Source organism: Puma concolor, chromosome E4 (genome assembly GCF_028749965.1).
Source record: "Puma concolor isolate L17-30 chromosome E4, mPumCon1.1.hap2, whole genome shotgun sequence".
Taxonomy (NCBI): domain Eukaryota; kingdom Metazoa; phylum Chordata; class Mammalia; order Carnivora; family Felidae; genus Puma; species Puma concolor.
The window spans coordinates 33,248,062-33,262,733 of NC_141683.1; the positions used below are offsets into that span (position 1 = coordinate 33,248,062).

A 14,672-nucleotide genomic window follows, 5' to 3' on the forward strand; every position below is an offset into this window, starting at 1 on the left:
CTCTAAATGGGGTCTCAAATGATCAGCATCAGTTTACCAATAAAAATGGATATTCTTGAGTCTCATCTTCAAAATGTCTGATTCAAGATGCCTGGATTAAAACCCAGGAATCTACATTACTAATGAGGTGCCATAACAATATATAAAGTTTTGGTAACAGTCTTCTAATTATTCTGTATTCTCTCAAGTCAGCAGTATAACTTGAGTGTCTACTATATTTGAGGTAGTGTTCTGAGTGTTAAGATATATTGGAGAACAAGGAAAAATAGAATTATCTGACTTTGTGAATCTTTTATTTTTAGTAGGTAGAGGACAGACCATAGATAAATTATGTGGAGTGTTCAAAGAGTAAGTACTATGGAAAAGTAAATAGAACAGGAAGGGGGGTCCTATTGGGGGTTAGGGTGGAATTTAAAATAGTGTAGATTTTCATGGAATATGTGGCATTTGAACAACTACCTGAAAGGTGGTCAAAGATAGAAACAGAGAGGAAGATTTGGAAAGCTGTTGCTGTAATCTTGGTGAGAAGTGATGGCATTTAAGAAGTGGCTCAGGAAAGAGGATAACAGCTGAAGTCAGATTATGGATCCACTTTGAAGATAAAGTCAGTGGATATTCTGAAAGATTTAATATGAAATGCGAGAAAGAAGACTCACAGGTGTTTCCATGATTTCTTGTCTAAGAAACTGGTAGAATGGCTGTCATTCTACTGAAATGGGGAAGATTATGGGCAGGAAATATTTTGGTTAGAAGAATGAGTTCAGTTTGGGCCATATTAGGCTTGAGATGTCTATTAGACATCCAACTAGGATATTGGTTAGCAAATGGATAAGTAAGGCAGAGGAGAAAATTATACTAGAGATAGAAATTTGGGCGTCATCAGCATGGAGAGAACTTAAAGTCATTAGACTGGGGACCAAGTGAAATTATCGAAAGAGTGGCTATAAAGAGAAATGGCAAGAGGCCCATGGACTGGAAAATAGCAGAAGGCAATGGTGAAGGAGGCCAAGGGAGAGTGAGTGATTAGTGATGTAGGAGAGAATTCAGAGCAGTAGAGAAAGAATACCAAAGAAGAAGGGATCAACATTGTCAAAGTCTTGTGACAAGTGAATAAAAATAAGGATCTGGAGTTGACCAGTGAATTCAGTAATGTGGAGACCTGATGACCTCAGCAAGCGCAAGTTTGCTGAAATGGTGAGGCAGAAATTGTGGCTGAAGCATGGGAGAAGAAAGATACTCACAGCTCTTTTGAGATTTACTGTAAAGCGCAATGCAGAAATGGGCATGGCTAGAGAAGTAAATGGGGTCAAGAGGAGAAATAACATGTGTGTGGAGCCTGGTGGGATGATCTTGTAGATACAGAAAGCTATATTCAGGAAAACGGAAAAATTGTTAGTGGAGTTGGTCGTTGTGAGGAGTAGTTACTTCATGCACAACAGGACAGAAGGCACAGACGGGGAGAGGACGAGGCGAAGGGGCTGGGCACATGTGCTGCTTGGAGCTTGCAGAATTTCTCTCTTAATGGCTTCAGTCTGTTTGTTTGTTTTTCTTACATGTAATTAGGAAGCACGATCAGCTGAGAGGGAATGGGAGAAGTGGTTGGGTATTTAAGGAGGGAGAAAATACGAAGTCAGAGAGTGAATGGACTCGAGAAAAAACAATTGTCTGGCATCATTCAGAGCACGTTGGAAATGGCAGGTTATGACTTTAAAATGAGAGTGGTCGGGGCGCCTGGGTGGCGCAGTCGGTTAAGCGTCTGACTTCAGCCAGGTCACCATCTCGCGGTCCGTGAGTTCGAGCCCCGCGTCGGGCTCTGGGCTGATGGCTCAGAGCCTGGAGCCTGTTTCCGATTCTGTGTCTCCCTCTCTCTCTGCCCCTCCCCCGTTCATGCTCTGTCTCTCTCTGTCCCAAAAATAAATTAAAAAAAAAACGTTGAAAAAAAAAATTTTTTAAAAAATAAAATAAAATGAGAGTGGTCATCATGGTTGTCTGGGTTTTCTCTCAATACCCAGAGCTTCCTACAGACCTACTGATTACATGCGTGCTCCTGCACCAGGGCGTTATTTATGCCGGTGGCTCCCTCTTCCTGGGATCGTCTTCTCCCATAAACTATGTGGCCTACTTCCTCACTGCTTTCAAGTCTTGACTCAGATGTCACCTTCATCATAATATCTGCCCTGACCACACTGTTTAAAATTGGAAGTTCCTTGCCCCAAACTCCCCAACCTTCCTTATGCAATTCTGTCTTACTGTCCAACATTCATCACCTTCTAACACGCTACATAATGTATTACCTTTTCTTATTTCATGCTTTCACTCCCCTTCTCCCCCACTAAATAAGCATCACAAAAGATTTTTTTGTTATTGAATTATAATTGACATACAATATTAGTTGCAGATGTGCAAGATAGATTCAGTATTTTTATATATTATGAAATGATGATAGGTCTAGTCCCCATCTGTCCCCATACAGAGTCATTACAATACTATTGACTATATTCTCTATGCTGTTCTTTACATCCTTGTGACTTATTTATTTGATTACTGGAAGTTTGTACTGAATCCCTTTACCTGTCTCACCCATGCTCCCACCCCCTTTTCCTCTGGCAACAAGCAGTTTGTTCTCTGTATCTGTGAGTCTGTGTCTGTTTTGTTTTGTTTTGTTCATCTGTTTTGCTTTTTTAGATTCCGCATGTAAGTGAAATCATACAGCACTTGTCTTTCTCTTATTTCACCTAGCACAATACCCTCTAAGTCTATCCGTATTGCAACAAATAGCCATATTTCATACATTTTATGGCTGAGTAATATTCTGTTGTATATATACACACCACATCTTCTTTATCCGTTCATCTATCAATGGACACCTAGGTCACTTTCATATCTTGGCTGTTGTCATAATGAATATAGGGGTACATACATCTTTTTCAATTAGTGTTTTCATTTTCTTTGAATAAATACCCAAAAATATTTCTTTCAGTAAATATCCAGAATTGCTGGACAGTGTGGTAGTTCTGTTGTTAATTTTTTTGAGGAACCTCCATACTGTTAGCGTCTGCACCAATTTATATTCCCACCCACAGAGCACAAGGGTTTCCTTTCATCCACATCCTCACTGACACTTCTTGTTTCTTGTTTTTTTTTTTTTAATAATAGACATTTTGACAGTTTTGAAATACCTTGTTTTGATGTTCATTTCCCTGATGATTCATAATACTGAACATCTTTTCAAATACATATTGTCCATCTGCGTTTCTTCTTTGTAAAAATGTCTATTCCGGTCCTTTGCCCATTTTAAAAAAACATTTTTTTTGTTATTGAGTTGTATGAGATCTTTATATAATTTGGGTATCAGTCTTTTATCTGTTAATATCATATGCTAATATCTTCTTCCATTCCATAGTTGTCTTTCAATTTGTTGATGGTTTCCTTCACTGTGCAAAAGATTCTTGGTTTGATATAGTCCTGTTTGTTGATTTTTGCTTTTATTGCCCTTGCCTGAGGAGACATACAGGTCTATCTCAAGAAACCAGAAGGTCTCAAATTAAACAATCTAAGTTTAAAGGAACTAGAAAAAAGAACAAAGTCCAAAGGTAGTAGAGGGAAGGAAATAATAAAGATCAGAGAGGAAATAAATGAAAACAAAGACTTTAAAAAAAACATTAGAAAAGATCAATGAAACTAAGACCTGGTTCTTTGAAAAGATAAATGAAATACTAACCTTTAGTAGGCTCATCAAGAAAAAAAGAGAGCTCACGAGGGCTTGAATTTTTGTCTTTTTTTTTTTTTTTTCATTTCTGTATTTCAGGCATCTAGAAAAGTACCTGGCCTGTAGTAAACATTGAATTATATTGAATTAATGATTGAATTAATTAATGGTATTGAATTATATTGAATTATATTGAATTGAATGATTAAATTAATTAATTCTATGTCTGGTGGTCATGAAGTTTGACTTCATTTTGTTGCAAATTATTTAAAGCCTATCTGTTGATATATCCTGGAGGATACTGTTGTTCCATTAATGTTGTTTTAAATTATCAGTTCTAATAATAAATTGCACTGAATGGGTTTTTTATACTCTTCAAAGTGTTTTCCTGTTCATTATACCATGATAGTGTAATTTAGTATTTTTACAGTTTTATTTACCTAATATTTGAAATGGAATAAAAATAACAGTTTATTTCTGTTTCCTCATGTGCTTAATTCTCTTGGTTTAGCTCTAAACTGACCCACCTTATTCCCATTTGTTGTCGCAGTTTGTGTTTATATATAGCTACTAACCGAATGCCTTGCATTTAGCAGGTGTCTATAGATATCTGTTGACTTAATTTATTGTAACACTTTAGTGTAGTTTTCACTAACCTGTCAAGGTTTACTGAGCATTTATAAGAAGAAATATTTAAATTAGACTACTTATTGTTTTTTAGCCCTAAAGCATTATATAGAAGAGAGATTTTAAAGATCTGCTAGAAATTAATGTATTTGAAGCATAATTTTTTACTGTATGTAAATGTTTTCTCTAAATTGCTAAAGATTTCTGACTCATTAAAAATGTATTTTTCTCTAGCTCTCAAGCCTTTATTATACTGGTTATCTGACATTTGTGCCCAAGAAGAGTTTCTAATATGAGATAAATTTTGAAATATGTTAATTTTTCCTCCAGGCTGAAAAAGGAATTGGGGAGTATAGATTTGTTTACTGGGATGCTCCAGTGCCTCTGTTGCTTTGCTTCAGTAACAAGACTGTCACGTTAGCACAAAAAACAGCACTTCATTCCCACTTCCCCAGCTTGGTAAAGAATTGCACCACTGACCCTCTCTCCCCAGAACAGTGTTTTTTTTTGGAGCGCCTTTAAAGTCAAAATCTTTAAAAATCATATAAGAATATTAAAATTTAATTATTGTCATCCTCAGAGTGTTGATGGATTGATGGCAATTAAATATTTATGTGACATATGTCTAGACCACTAAAGGCATTTAGAACACTGACCGATTAATAGCATAACTTGTTTTGGATTTTTAGATTAAATGCCACAAATGCACGGACTGGTGAAGAATTAAAGACCTGTGAAAAGCATACAATTTGTCTCATAGAGGAAAGATACATTGTCTACTGGCCATATATTTAAGTTTACTCTGAATCTGATCAGAACATATTCTTTATATATACATCAGATTCACAGACTATATATATATAGTTATATATATTTGTATATACAAACATATATATATATATATATATATATATATATATATATATATATATATATATATATTTGTAAAGAAGCTTACCACTAAGTCTACTGTTTATATTTTGTTGCATTTTTTTAACATTTATTTATTTTTGAGACAGAGAGAGACAGAGCATGAACGGGGGAAGGGCAGAGAGAGAGGGAGACACAGAATCAGAAGCAGGCTCCAGGCTCTGAGCCATCAGCCCCCAGAGCCCGACGCGGGGCTCGAACTCATGGACCGCGAGATTGTGACCTGAGCTGAAGTCAGATGCTTAACCGACTGAGCCACCCAGGGGCCCCTATTTTGTTGCATTTTTAAAACCTTTATTTTATATTGAATTATATTTTAAAAATCAATGTGGTGAATGTCCATTTTCATTTAACAATATTATTCACTGAAGCCTGCTTAAAACAATAGATAATTTCTTTAAATGGACTTGGATTACATATTAAGATGGTTATTTGAAGGTCAGAACACTTTGAAAAAGCTTAGCAATTACAGTATCACAAAGAGTAGCAGGAAGTAGTTTTGCTACTTAAAACATTTATCTTATAACCTGTCACACTACTTTAAGATTGGGTCATAAGGGGACACCCGGGTGGTTCAGTCAGTTAAGTGTCAGACTCTTGATTCGGCTCAGGTCATGATCTGAGTTGAGCCCCGCATTGGGCTCTCTGCTGTCAGCATGGAACCTGCTTCAGATCCTTTCTGTCTCTCACTCTGCCCTTTCCCTGATCTCTCTCTCTCTCTCTCTCTCTCTCTCTCTCAAAAATAAACTTTAAAAAAAAAAGATTGTGTCCTAAGGACTAATAAAATTCTTGCAATTATTGATGATTTGGAGGGAATATTATTACTGATCTTGATAATTATGTATATCCTTATTTTAATAAATTTTATCTACTTATAATTTATAAGAAAATTGTGGAATCTGTGCTATGGAATTATGTCTATGATTTTTTTGAGATTTCCAATTATGTTATTTATGATTTGGTGTGATTATTTAGCATGTTTAGTTTCAGGTTTTAATTTTCACTTTTGGAATGAAAAGCAAAATATTAAGATTTATGTAAAAAGCATCATCTTAATGCAAACTCTTAAATTCCTTTAAAAATCTTCTTGCAACCTAATGTTATGTTTTATCTGCAGCACTTTCATTGTTATTAACAGTGTTACTTGTCATTACTTGCAATTGCAAACCAATTCTTCCAAAACTAACAATTACAAAGATACGTGTTTACTATTATATGGGTAACTACTAGCCAAGCGACAGTTTACAGCACATTATAGAGTCATAACTTTCCAACAGATAATATTTTTGGTTCAAAATTACTTCTCTGCAAAAGTAGCTAAAAATGCTCTTATCGTTTTTTACTTACTATGAAATCCTCCAAAGTTACTAGAACGGAGTGACCATGGACCCACTCCACTTGAGAAAAAAGAAAAAAGGTGTTATTGGTTATTGAATTAAAAATAGAAAAAGGAACTTAGAGAATTGTTGCCTTCAGCATTTTTCTCCATTAATACCACTTCTCAGCTTACTCCTCGGTGTCTGTATTTGGGTGTACATATATAGAATATATACGTACAAAATCCATCTTTTATTTTAAAAACAAACATTTTCATGAAAGATAAGTGTCTGTCACTGACAGGATTGTTTGCAGAGTCAGTGATAACACGTGGCATTTTACCAAGTGATTAATTTTTATTGGCTCGATTCACGAGTTCAGTAACACGAAGTAGTTACTCATGCTCGAAAATGCATAATCAGTAAATAGTTTGGGGATTTATCTCTTCTTAGACGTTGAACTGTTCCACTCAAACTAAAATGGATGGATTATTTCTAGTAAACATAAAAATGAAAACCTTTTAAAAAGTCTTGTAGTCTTAATCTTTTAAAGCAAATTAAGTCCCTTAAAAGGATGTCTTACTTTGTGCCATTCGTCAGTAATGTATTACTTAAAATTTATCATTTTGCTTCACCTTACTTTTTTCACAACGATACTTAGTCCATCAAATTAGACCACTATAGTTTGATTTATAATGTTATGTTGAAAATCTGTGAAAGTCAAATTTTGCAAGCATTTTAAACCACTTTATTTTCAAATTAACCATTTATTATATGTAGCCGTACATTGTTACCACGTTTTATCTCAAGATAGAATGAAATGCATAATTCTATATGTTGTAATTAGTTACCTTTAAAATCATGTAAATATAGGACTGTTCACAATGTTTCGGTATACTTCAGTCTTTCAGCAGACATTCATTTCAAACTATATGTTAAGCATTTGCCAGATATTAAAGATACACACATGAGACAGACAGTGATCCTGTAAACTCGGAAATTAATAGTGATTGAAAGGTGATGGTGGTCGTGGGAAAAATGGATTTTAGTATTTAATAACATTTATTCTGTGCCTGCAGTCTGGGTACTTCGTATTGTTTCATTTAACCCTTACAAAACACTAGAAGATATTTATTATTATTCCCATTTTATAGAGGGGAAACAGAGACTCAGAGACAAGTTTCCCAAGATCATAAAGCTAGTAAGTGGCAGAGATGTGATGTAAGCCTTTCATTCTCCAAACTCCATGTTCATATTTGTTTATACTATCGGAAATTTTTTGAACGCCAAGCATAACGAGACTAAAAATGGGTAATCTGTGGTACCTAGCTCTCAAAATTTTCTAATTTTTATGAAAGCAATTTATACTAAAAAAAAAAAAGCTATGACTATATATCCTTTTAGGCTATGTCTATTTAAACCCATCTTGCCACCTCTTGGGTCAAAATTAATCTGTAATAATATAAAAGTAGTTAAACCACATTTTGAACTGGAAACTGTTGATTCATTTGTGTCTTAATTTTGGTCTGTAAGAGATTTCTGTTCCAAAGTCTTTTAACTGGTGTAACTTACTGCTATTAAATAGTTAAACCATTAAATGTTAAATTGCTGCCTGAGGAAAACTGTATTGCTCTATAGAACTCAATTAGTTTTGTTCATTTAAATAGAAAACTGTATTTTTTTTTAAACTAGAACAGAGTGTGAGAATTTTTTAAAAATCAAGGTACTTTATTTTAATTTGACTAAATTTAAAATTTCCAGGCTAAAAAAAATTGTAGCCAGGATTAATTCCAGCATGAAAATGAACATTTTATATTAGTCTCCAAATCTTCAAGTCTACGCTTCAGACATCATTTAAATCTTTCTTATGGTTACCCTTTGTCTCTTATGCAAGGGAGGCTTAAAGATACTTTACCTTCATTAGGAATGGAGAAACCTCAAAACATTTGTAATATTTTTTTATAATCCAAGAAAGAGAAATTTCAGATGCCATAGATCAACAAAATAGAAAGTAACCAAATGCCAGTAAATAGTACATTCTTTTTCTTATTAATGAAGTAAGAGTCTGTACTGTACATTTTTTATTTAATAAATTAGCTGTTATTTATTGAGTGCCTGCTATTTCAATGTTTGAGAGTTTTCTTGTCATGTACATGTAGATGTGTGTATACATGTACATATATGTGCATATTTTATGAGTGTCTGATATGAATCTTTTGATATAAGTAAAAGTTTAAGAAAGTGAAAATTAATGTATTTGACACTTTTTAATTTCAGTTTATTGATGGTCGACTGGCAAAATTAAATGCAGGACGGGGTTTCTCTGATGTATTTGAAGAGGAAATCACTTCAGGTGGCTTTTGTGGAGGTAAAGACTAGTTTCAGTATGATTATCCATTTTCTGAATAGCGATTGCCTTGATTTTTGCTCCTGTATCTGATACAATCTACTTCATAAACAGTTGTATTTTCTTAAGCATACAATGTTTTAGATACATTTTTTTTTCATCTTATAAGAGCTGTGGTATTAACTTATTTTATTATTCAAGGTGTTAAGATGGTCTCATGAATTGGTAGTTGTTTTCTTGGATAATCTCTTAATAGTAGTAGAACTAAATGTCACTGAAATGGAATTAGTTTATATCTTCCTTTAGTATTCTCCGCTAAAAAACCCAGAGTGCTGGCTAATACTAAGTAAGAATTAAAGAACTGAGATTATAGTTGAAATATTAGATTGTAATATAATATAAAACAAAAGATTTGAATACCACAGCTGCTTTTACATTTTAAGTGAGTGTGTTGTTATAGAAGCCTTTACCTTTTTTTTGCTTTGCAGAACACTGCAGCATGAGGAAAAGACTTTTCAGTTTACCATCCCATGTGCTTACACTTGTCACTGTAAAAAGTGCTCACTAACAAATGGAAGGCGTCGTATTATTTTGTATGTGTGAAACATAAGTTAGGTGATATTGCATTTTTATTTAATATAATGAAACTTAATATAATTAGTTACACTATTTGATATGTAAGTATTCAAACAACGTTGTAATTTCTAGGCAGTTAATTACTTACGAACTGGTACTTTGTACGTGATTGCTTGAGTATATAGTCCTGACTCTGGCAGAGAATTTTGCTGGAGTCCTTGAAATGTCATATGCACTCATTCAGCCAGTATTTGTGCTAAGTATTTACTATGTGCTAGGCACTGTTCTAGACAACAGGGTGAACCAAACAAACAACAGTCTCTGGTGTGTTCATTTTCAGCTGGCATAATAGTAATTTTTTCTATTTATTTGTAGGTTTAATTTGGGAAGAAAATGTCTTTATGTGTGAATAAATAGTTGCTAGAATTGAGAAATAAAACATGAAAAGACGTAGTAATAAGTACTCATCTACACATTTGCCAAAATGTGATTTTATTCTCAAATAAGATTTATTTTTGCTCCATAAAAATATACAAAACATTGAGATAACTTGTTCGTGAAGAGAGGTCCAAATGAACTTAGCATATGGATCTTCCTCTGGTGTAAGTACAGCATTTCATTGAAAGCATTTAGCTTTGGGAAAAACTTAGTTTACTTGACTCAGCAAGTCAACCAAGTGTGGAATCATTCAGCTGCTTGCTTTCCTCAGCTCATGGGTAAAAATTTAGCTTCAATGGAACTTTTGTGTTAAAATAAGGCTTTTTTACTTTTGAACTCAGACAAGCAAAATATTGTCAGCTCATGGACAAATTGCTTGAGGCATCTATTCAGTATTTATATAACTGCTGTCTCATTATTTTTATGACCCGTGGGGATAGTATCTTCTATGGAATTGAAGATGACATCTTGTGACAGTAATGGGTAGAACTATGATCGTTTTGTACAGTTAAATTCTGTAGTCTTAACCATTGGTCCAGATTCCTCTGTAATAGAATAGAATAGAAGGTAGATGGGTTTTCTGGTGTGAGAGGGGTTACTAACATTGTTCAATAAAGGTCTTATGGTTTAAAAAGAATGGAACACTGATCGCCAGCTGGCATCTGACTTAGAGACTGCTATATTTTCAGTACAATTTCATGCCAGCCACTTTATTGTCCCTCCTTAAAATTAAAAAGGTTTTGAACACTTATTTTAGTTTGGTGGGAGGGTGGGCAATACTGATTCAAAAGGAAAGGGTAGTTCAACAAATATTAATTTCAATGTGTACAGCAAGAAAGTATATTAAAAATTGTGCCTAGCTATTAAGTATTATTTTTAATTATTATATTTTAGGTTATTATTTTAGAGATACAGAGAGCTTATTCTTAGTATAAAATAAAGCACAATTTATTAGGACTTGAAATAAAAATGTGAATAATCTAATAAAAATTAGTAATGTTCTTATAAACGATGATATATATATGAAAGAACATTAGACATTTGTCATGTAGACTGCATTTGTAAGAGATAAGATGTCTTTATCATGATATTGAACTATTTTTCAAAGAAGTAAATGGTTATAACTTCCGCTTCTCTCATAGTAATAATTATAATTGTTCCTACTTATTGAATATTAATATGTGACAGAATCTCTTACAAGAGCTCTACAAACTTGATCTCATTTAATCCTCACAGCACCTACGAAATAGTTTGATTACCTATCCCTGTTTTTATGAGGGCACTTATCTCAGTAATTTGCTCAAGGTCACACAGCTAGTAGTGCTAGAATCTGAATTCAACATGTGTATGTCTGGCTTCCAAGCTCTTGCTTTAATAATTATAATATATTGCTTTCTTATGATAAGAGATCTTCTTAATTAGAAGACATTCAGTAAACAAGAGTAGTAGTCAAGCCTTCTCTACTGTGATTGGATAAAAGTAAAATTCCTGTCTCTTGATTATCTGTTGAAGATTTTTGAAACATAAAGCCCTAAGAAAGATCACTGTAAGAGAAATTGACATTCATTAAAGCTGAAGAAAAAATTATGTTCCTTTAAGCAAAAATAGTTAGGGAATTTCAGAGAAGCATCTAATTTCTCCCCTGTGTCATTTAATTTCTGTGTCATTGCAACGGCTAGTTGCATGCTAGTATATGTGGTTGTGATAAAGTTAATATGAGCGTGGTGGAACCGTGTAATTATTGAATTACACATTCAATCTAGATTCACATTGAATCTAGAACTATGGTTAAAGACTGAAATGCATACAGGTTTCCAAAATCTGTTTGCTATCCTGTGAGTCCCTGTGGTCAGGACTGTGAAGAAATCCCTGTTACTCCCAATTGTTTTTCATGAGACCTTTGTAGAACATTCAACCTTAAGAGGAAAGTAATGTAAATATCAGGAAGTATGTAAAGGGAGGAGTATCCATGGAGGCTAAAAGGTAATAAAAGGGGACATAAGTAGAGCAGAGGATGCAGTAAACACAGATATTGGTCTATGAAAAAGTAGCTAAGGAATACTGAGTAGTTAAGAACATGGAGGTGGTTTTTTGTATTTTTTTTTTCATTTAAAATAAGACTAGTTTTTAAATCCCCTTCCAATTATTTAAACGTAAAAAAATAGAAATATTTTCAGATTGCTTTTATATAGAACCATGTAGTTATTCTTCATTAGTAGCATTTGTCTCTTAATTACTTTCTGATATATTTCTGATCAGTCTTTTATTTATATAGTAGTATTTCTTTTTCTTTTCTTTTCTTTTTTTTTTTTTTTAACTGACTAAGGCATCAGGGGAATTTGAAGAGATGGTAGGTGATCTTCAGTTTTAGTGACATTTTCCAGGCTTCACTGAACAATTTAGGTCAATTTATATACTTTTTGAACAGTAACTACAAATTACTGGAATTCAAACAAATACATTTGAAGATGAAGTCTTTGCACAAGGGGGAAACAAAGATATTTTGTCCTTGGGTGTGAGAAAATCACTGGTATGATGAATGAGAACAATGTTAAGAATTTCCTCAATGACACTTATTATTTCCATAATCCATTTACTTTAATGGAAAGACTCAGAGAGTTTTCTGGCATTCACATTAATTTTTTTGAGAAGAAAAACAGGCTCAAAAACATTTTTAAAGAATAATGTGCCTGTCTCATAAATCTTGTAGAAATAGAAGCTTTCAATCTGAAAGGCACTAAATTTAAAGAAACAAATATCATAATTTTTTTAATGTTTTATTTATTTATTTTTGGGAGAGAGGGCAACAGACACTCAAGAAGGGGAGGAGTAGAGAGAGAATCCAAAGCAGCCTCCAGGTTCTGAGAAGAGCCCAACATCAGGCTTGAACTCATAAACCATGAGATCATGACGCGAGCCGAAGTCAGACACTTAAGTGACTGAGCCACCCAGGCGCCCCTCTTTTTAAAAATTTTAAATAGGAATACCTAAATTGTACCACATGTTTCCCTACCATTTTAAGTAGTTTATTTGGGGACTTCCTGTTTTCCCCCTGCATATAATTCTGGATTATTATTGGTGATTCTGTCAACTGTTTCTTCTCAAAGTATCAGCTTTGAGCAGCCCCTTTTCCTTTCTAGTGTAATTACTTTGAACTGATACAAAAGAAATCTCTATATATCTTAAGTTTTATCATATTTTATTTAGCAGTCTAAGAGGTAGAATTTCTGGGCTGAAGGACTGTTTAACCAGGAATTCAAATACCCGGATTCTTATTATTCCTCAGTTGCTATCTTTGTGACCTAGGGCCACTTCAGAACCTTCAGTTTCCTCATTTGGCGAGTTATTGCAATAAAACTTGTATGTATGGTGTGTCTGTGATATGCTAGGTACTATACTAAGTAACATTGTAGCAACCAGGTTAAGGACTGGTCCCAAATAGCATAGTTTACAAAGATACAGTGGACTTGAGCCCCCTGATCTATTGGACTCCTCATTGAACTGTGCTTGGAATGTGCTGCTTAAGACACTACCTGCTTTGCCTATTTTAGAGTACAAAAACACAGCTCAAATAAGGTAATGTACGTAAAAACATTTAGTGGCCTGTGAAGAGCTGAATATGAGCTATTTTTATTCCTCACAACTCTAAATAAGATACTCTTCTCTAACTGCGCTGAAGTTTTCTGCTAGCTATTTTCTTTGTAGTTTGGAGCCTTTAAAAAATTGTTTTCTGGATGACAAGTATTCCAAAATGCTAAATAGTTGTCACATAGAAGTTAGTGTTTCTCTTTCCACTTTCTTAAATTCATTTTGGGAAGAGAATGAAAATAAAACTCTTCCCAGAATACTATAAGTGATAACCAGCCCTTAAATGTGTGATTTCTACCCAACCATTTATAGTAGAGAAGTTAAAAATATATGAACTGATGAGAACTTTGAATAGGTAAGCGTATATGAACAATCTGGATATAGTTATATTGTTTACTTTTTTTGTTAATAAAATCTCCTTAGAAATAAATACAATACAAATACAATAACTTGAATTTTTGTCATTTTGCATGATTTCAAAAAAATTGTTCAGGCAAAATACCACCTGGAACTCATAGGTTTTGAACAGTGCACATTTCACTTACACAGGCTATTTTAAGTAGACACTTTTTGCTATAATCATTTCACAAAATTAGAAAAAAATATTATTTTGCCATATATTGTCTTCCAGTTAAGTGCCGTGCTGAGTCATAAGCGATGCTTTTAGCAATTGGGGGTTGTTTCTTGATTTTTTTTTTAAAGTAGAGAAAGATTTTAATTACAGGAGTAATTTTAGAGCTGAACACATTTTGCCTGATGTTGGTTAGGAATGCAAAGAGAACAGCTGGAAATAAATTCTTGGGCTGGAATCATTCTGCCTCTGTTTTATGACAGCAAGGTAATGAATTTTTTAAAAGGACACAACTATACACAAGTGGAGAACATGTATGGTGACAGATTTAACTAGATTAATTGTGGTGATCATTTCCCAATGTATCGAATCATTATGCTCTATATCTGAAGCTGATATAATGTTATATCTAAGTTATACCTCCATTAAAAAAAGAAGAGACCTTAATCTGTTTTAGGGATTCTTTGTACCAGATAGTCTTTGAATGGCCATGTTTTTTAAGCATTTAAATGAAGAAGGTACATGAAATCTAAGTCAGTTGATATAAAACATTACTTGAGATCGTGTTCT

At 33.6% G+C, this 14,672-nt stretch overlaps 1 protein-coding gene across 3 annotated transcripts in view; it reads left to right on the top strand.

Moving 5' to 3' along the window:
- The window catches only part of DENND1B (DENN domain containing 1B), a 268,631-nt gene that overhangs the window by 212,537 nt on the left and 41,422 nt on the right, over positions 1 to 14,672 (top strand). For all 3 annotated transcript variants that reach the window (XM_086694708.1, XM_086694709.1, XM_025921071.2), the window contains one exon: positions 8,860 to 8,950. In XM_086694708.1, the coding sequence (XP_086550834.1) occupies positions 8,860 to 8,950 (91 nt within the window). The remainder of the gene's footprint in view (positions 1 to 8,859; positions 8,951 to 14,672) is intronic.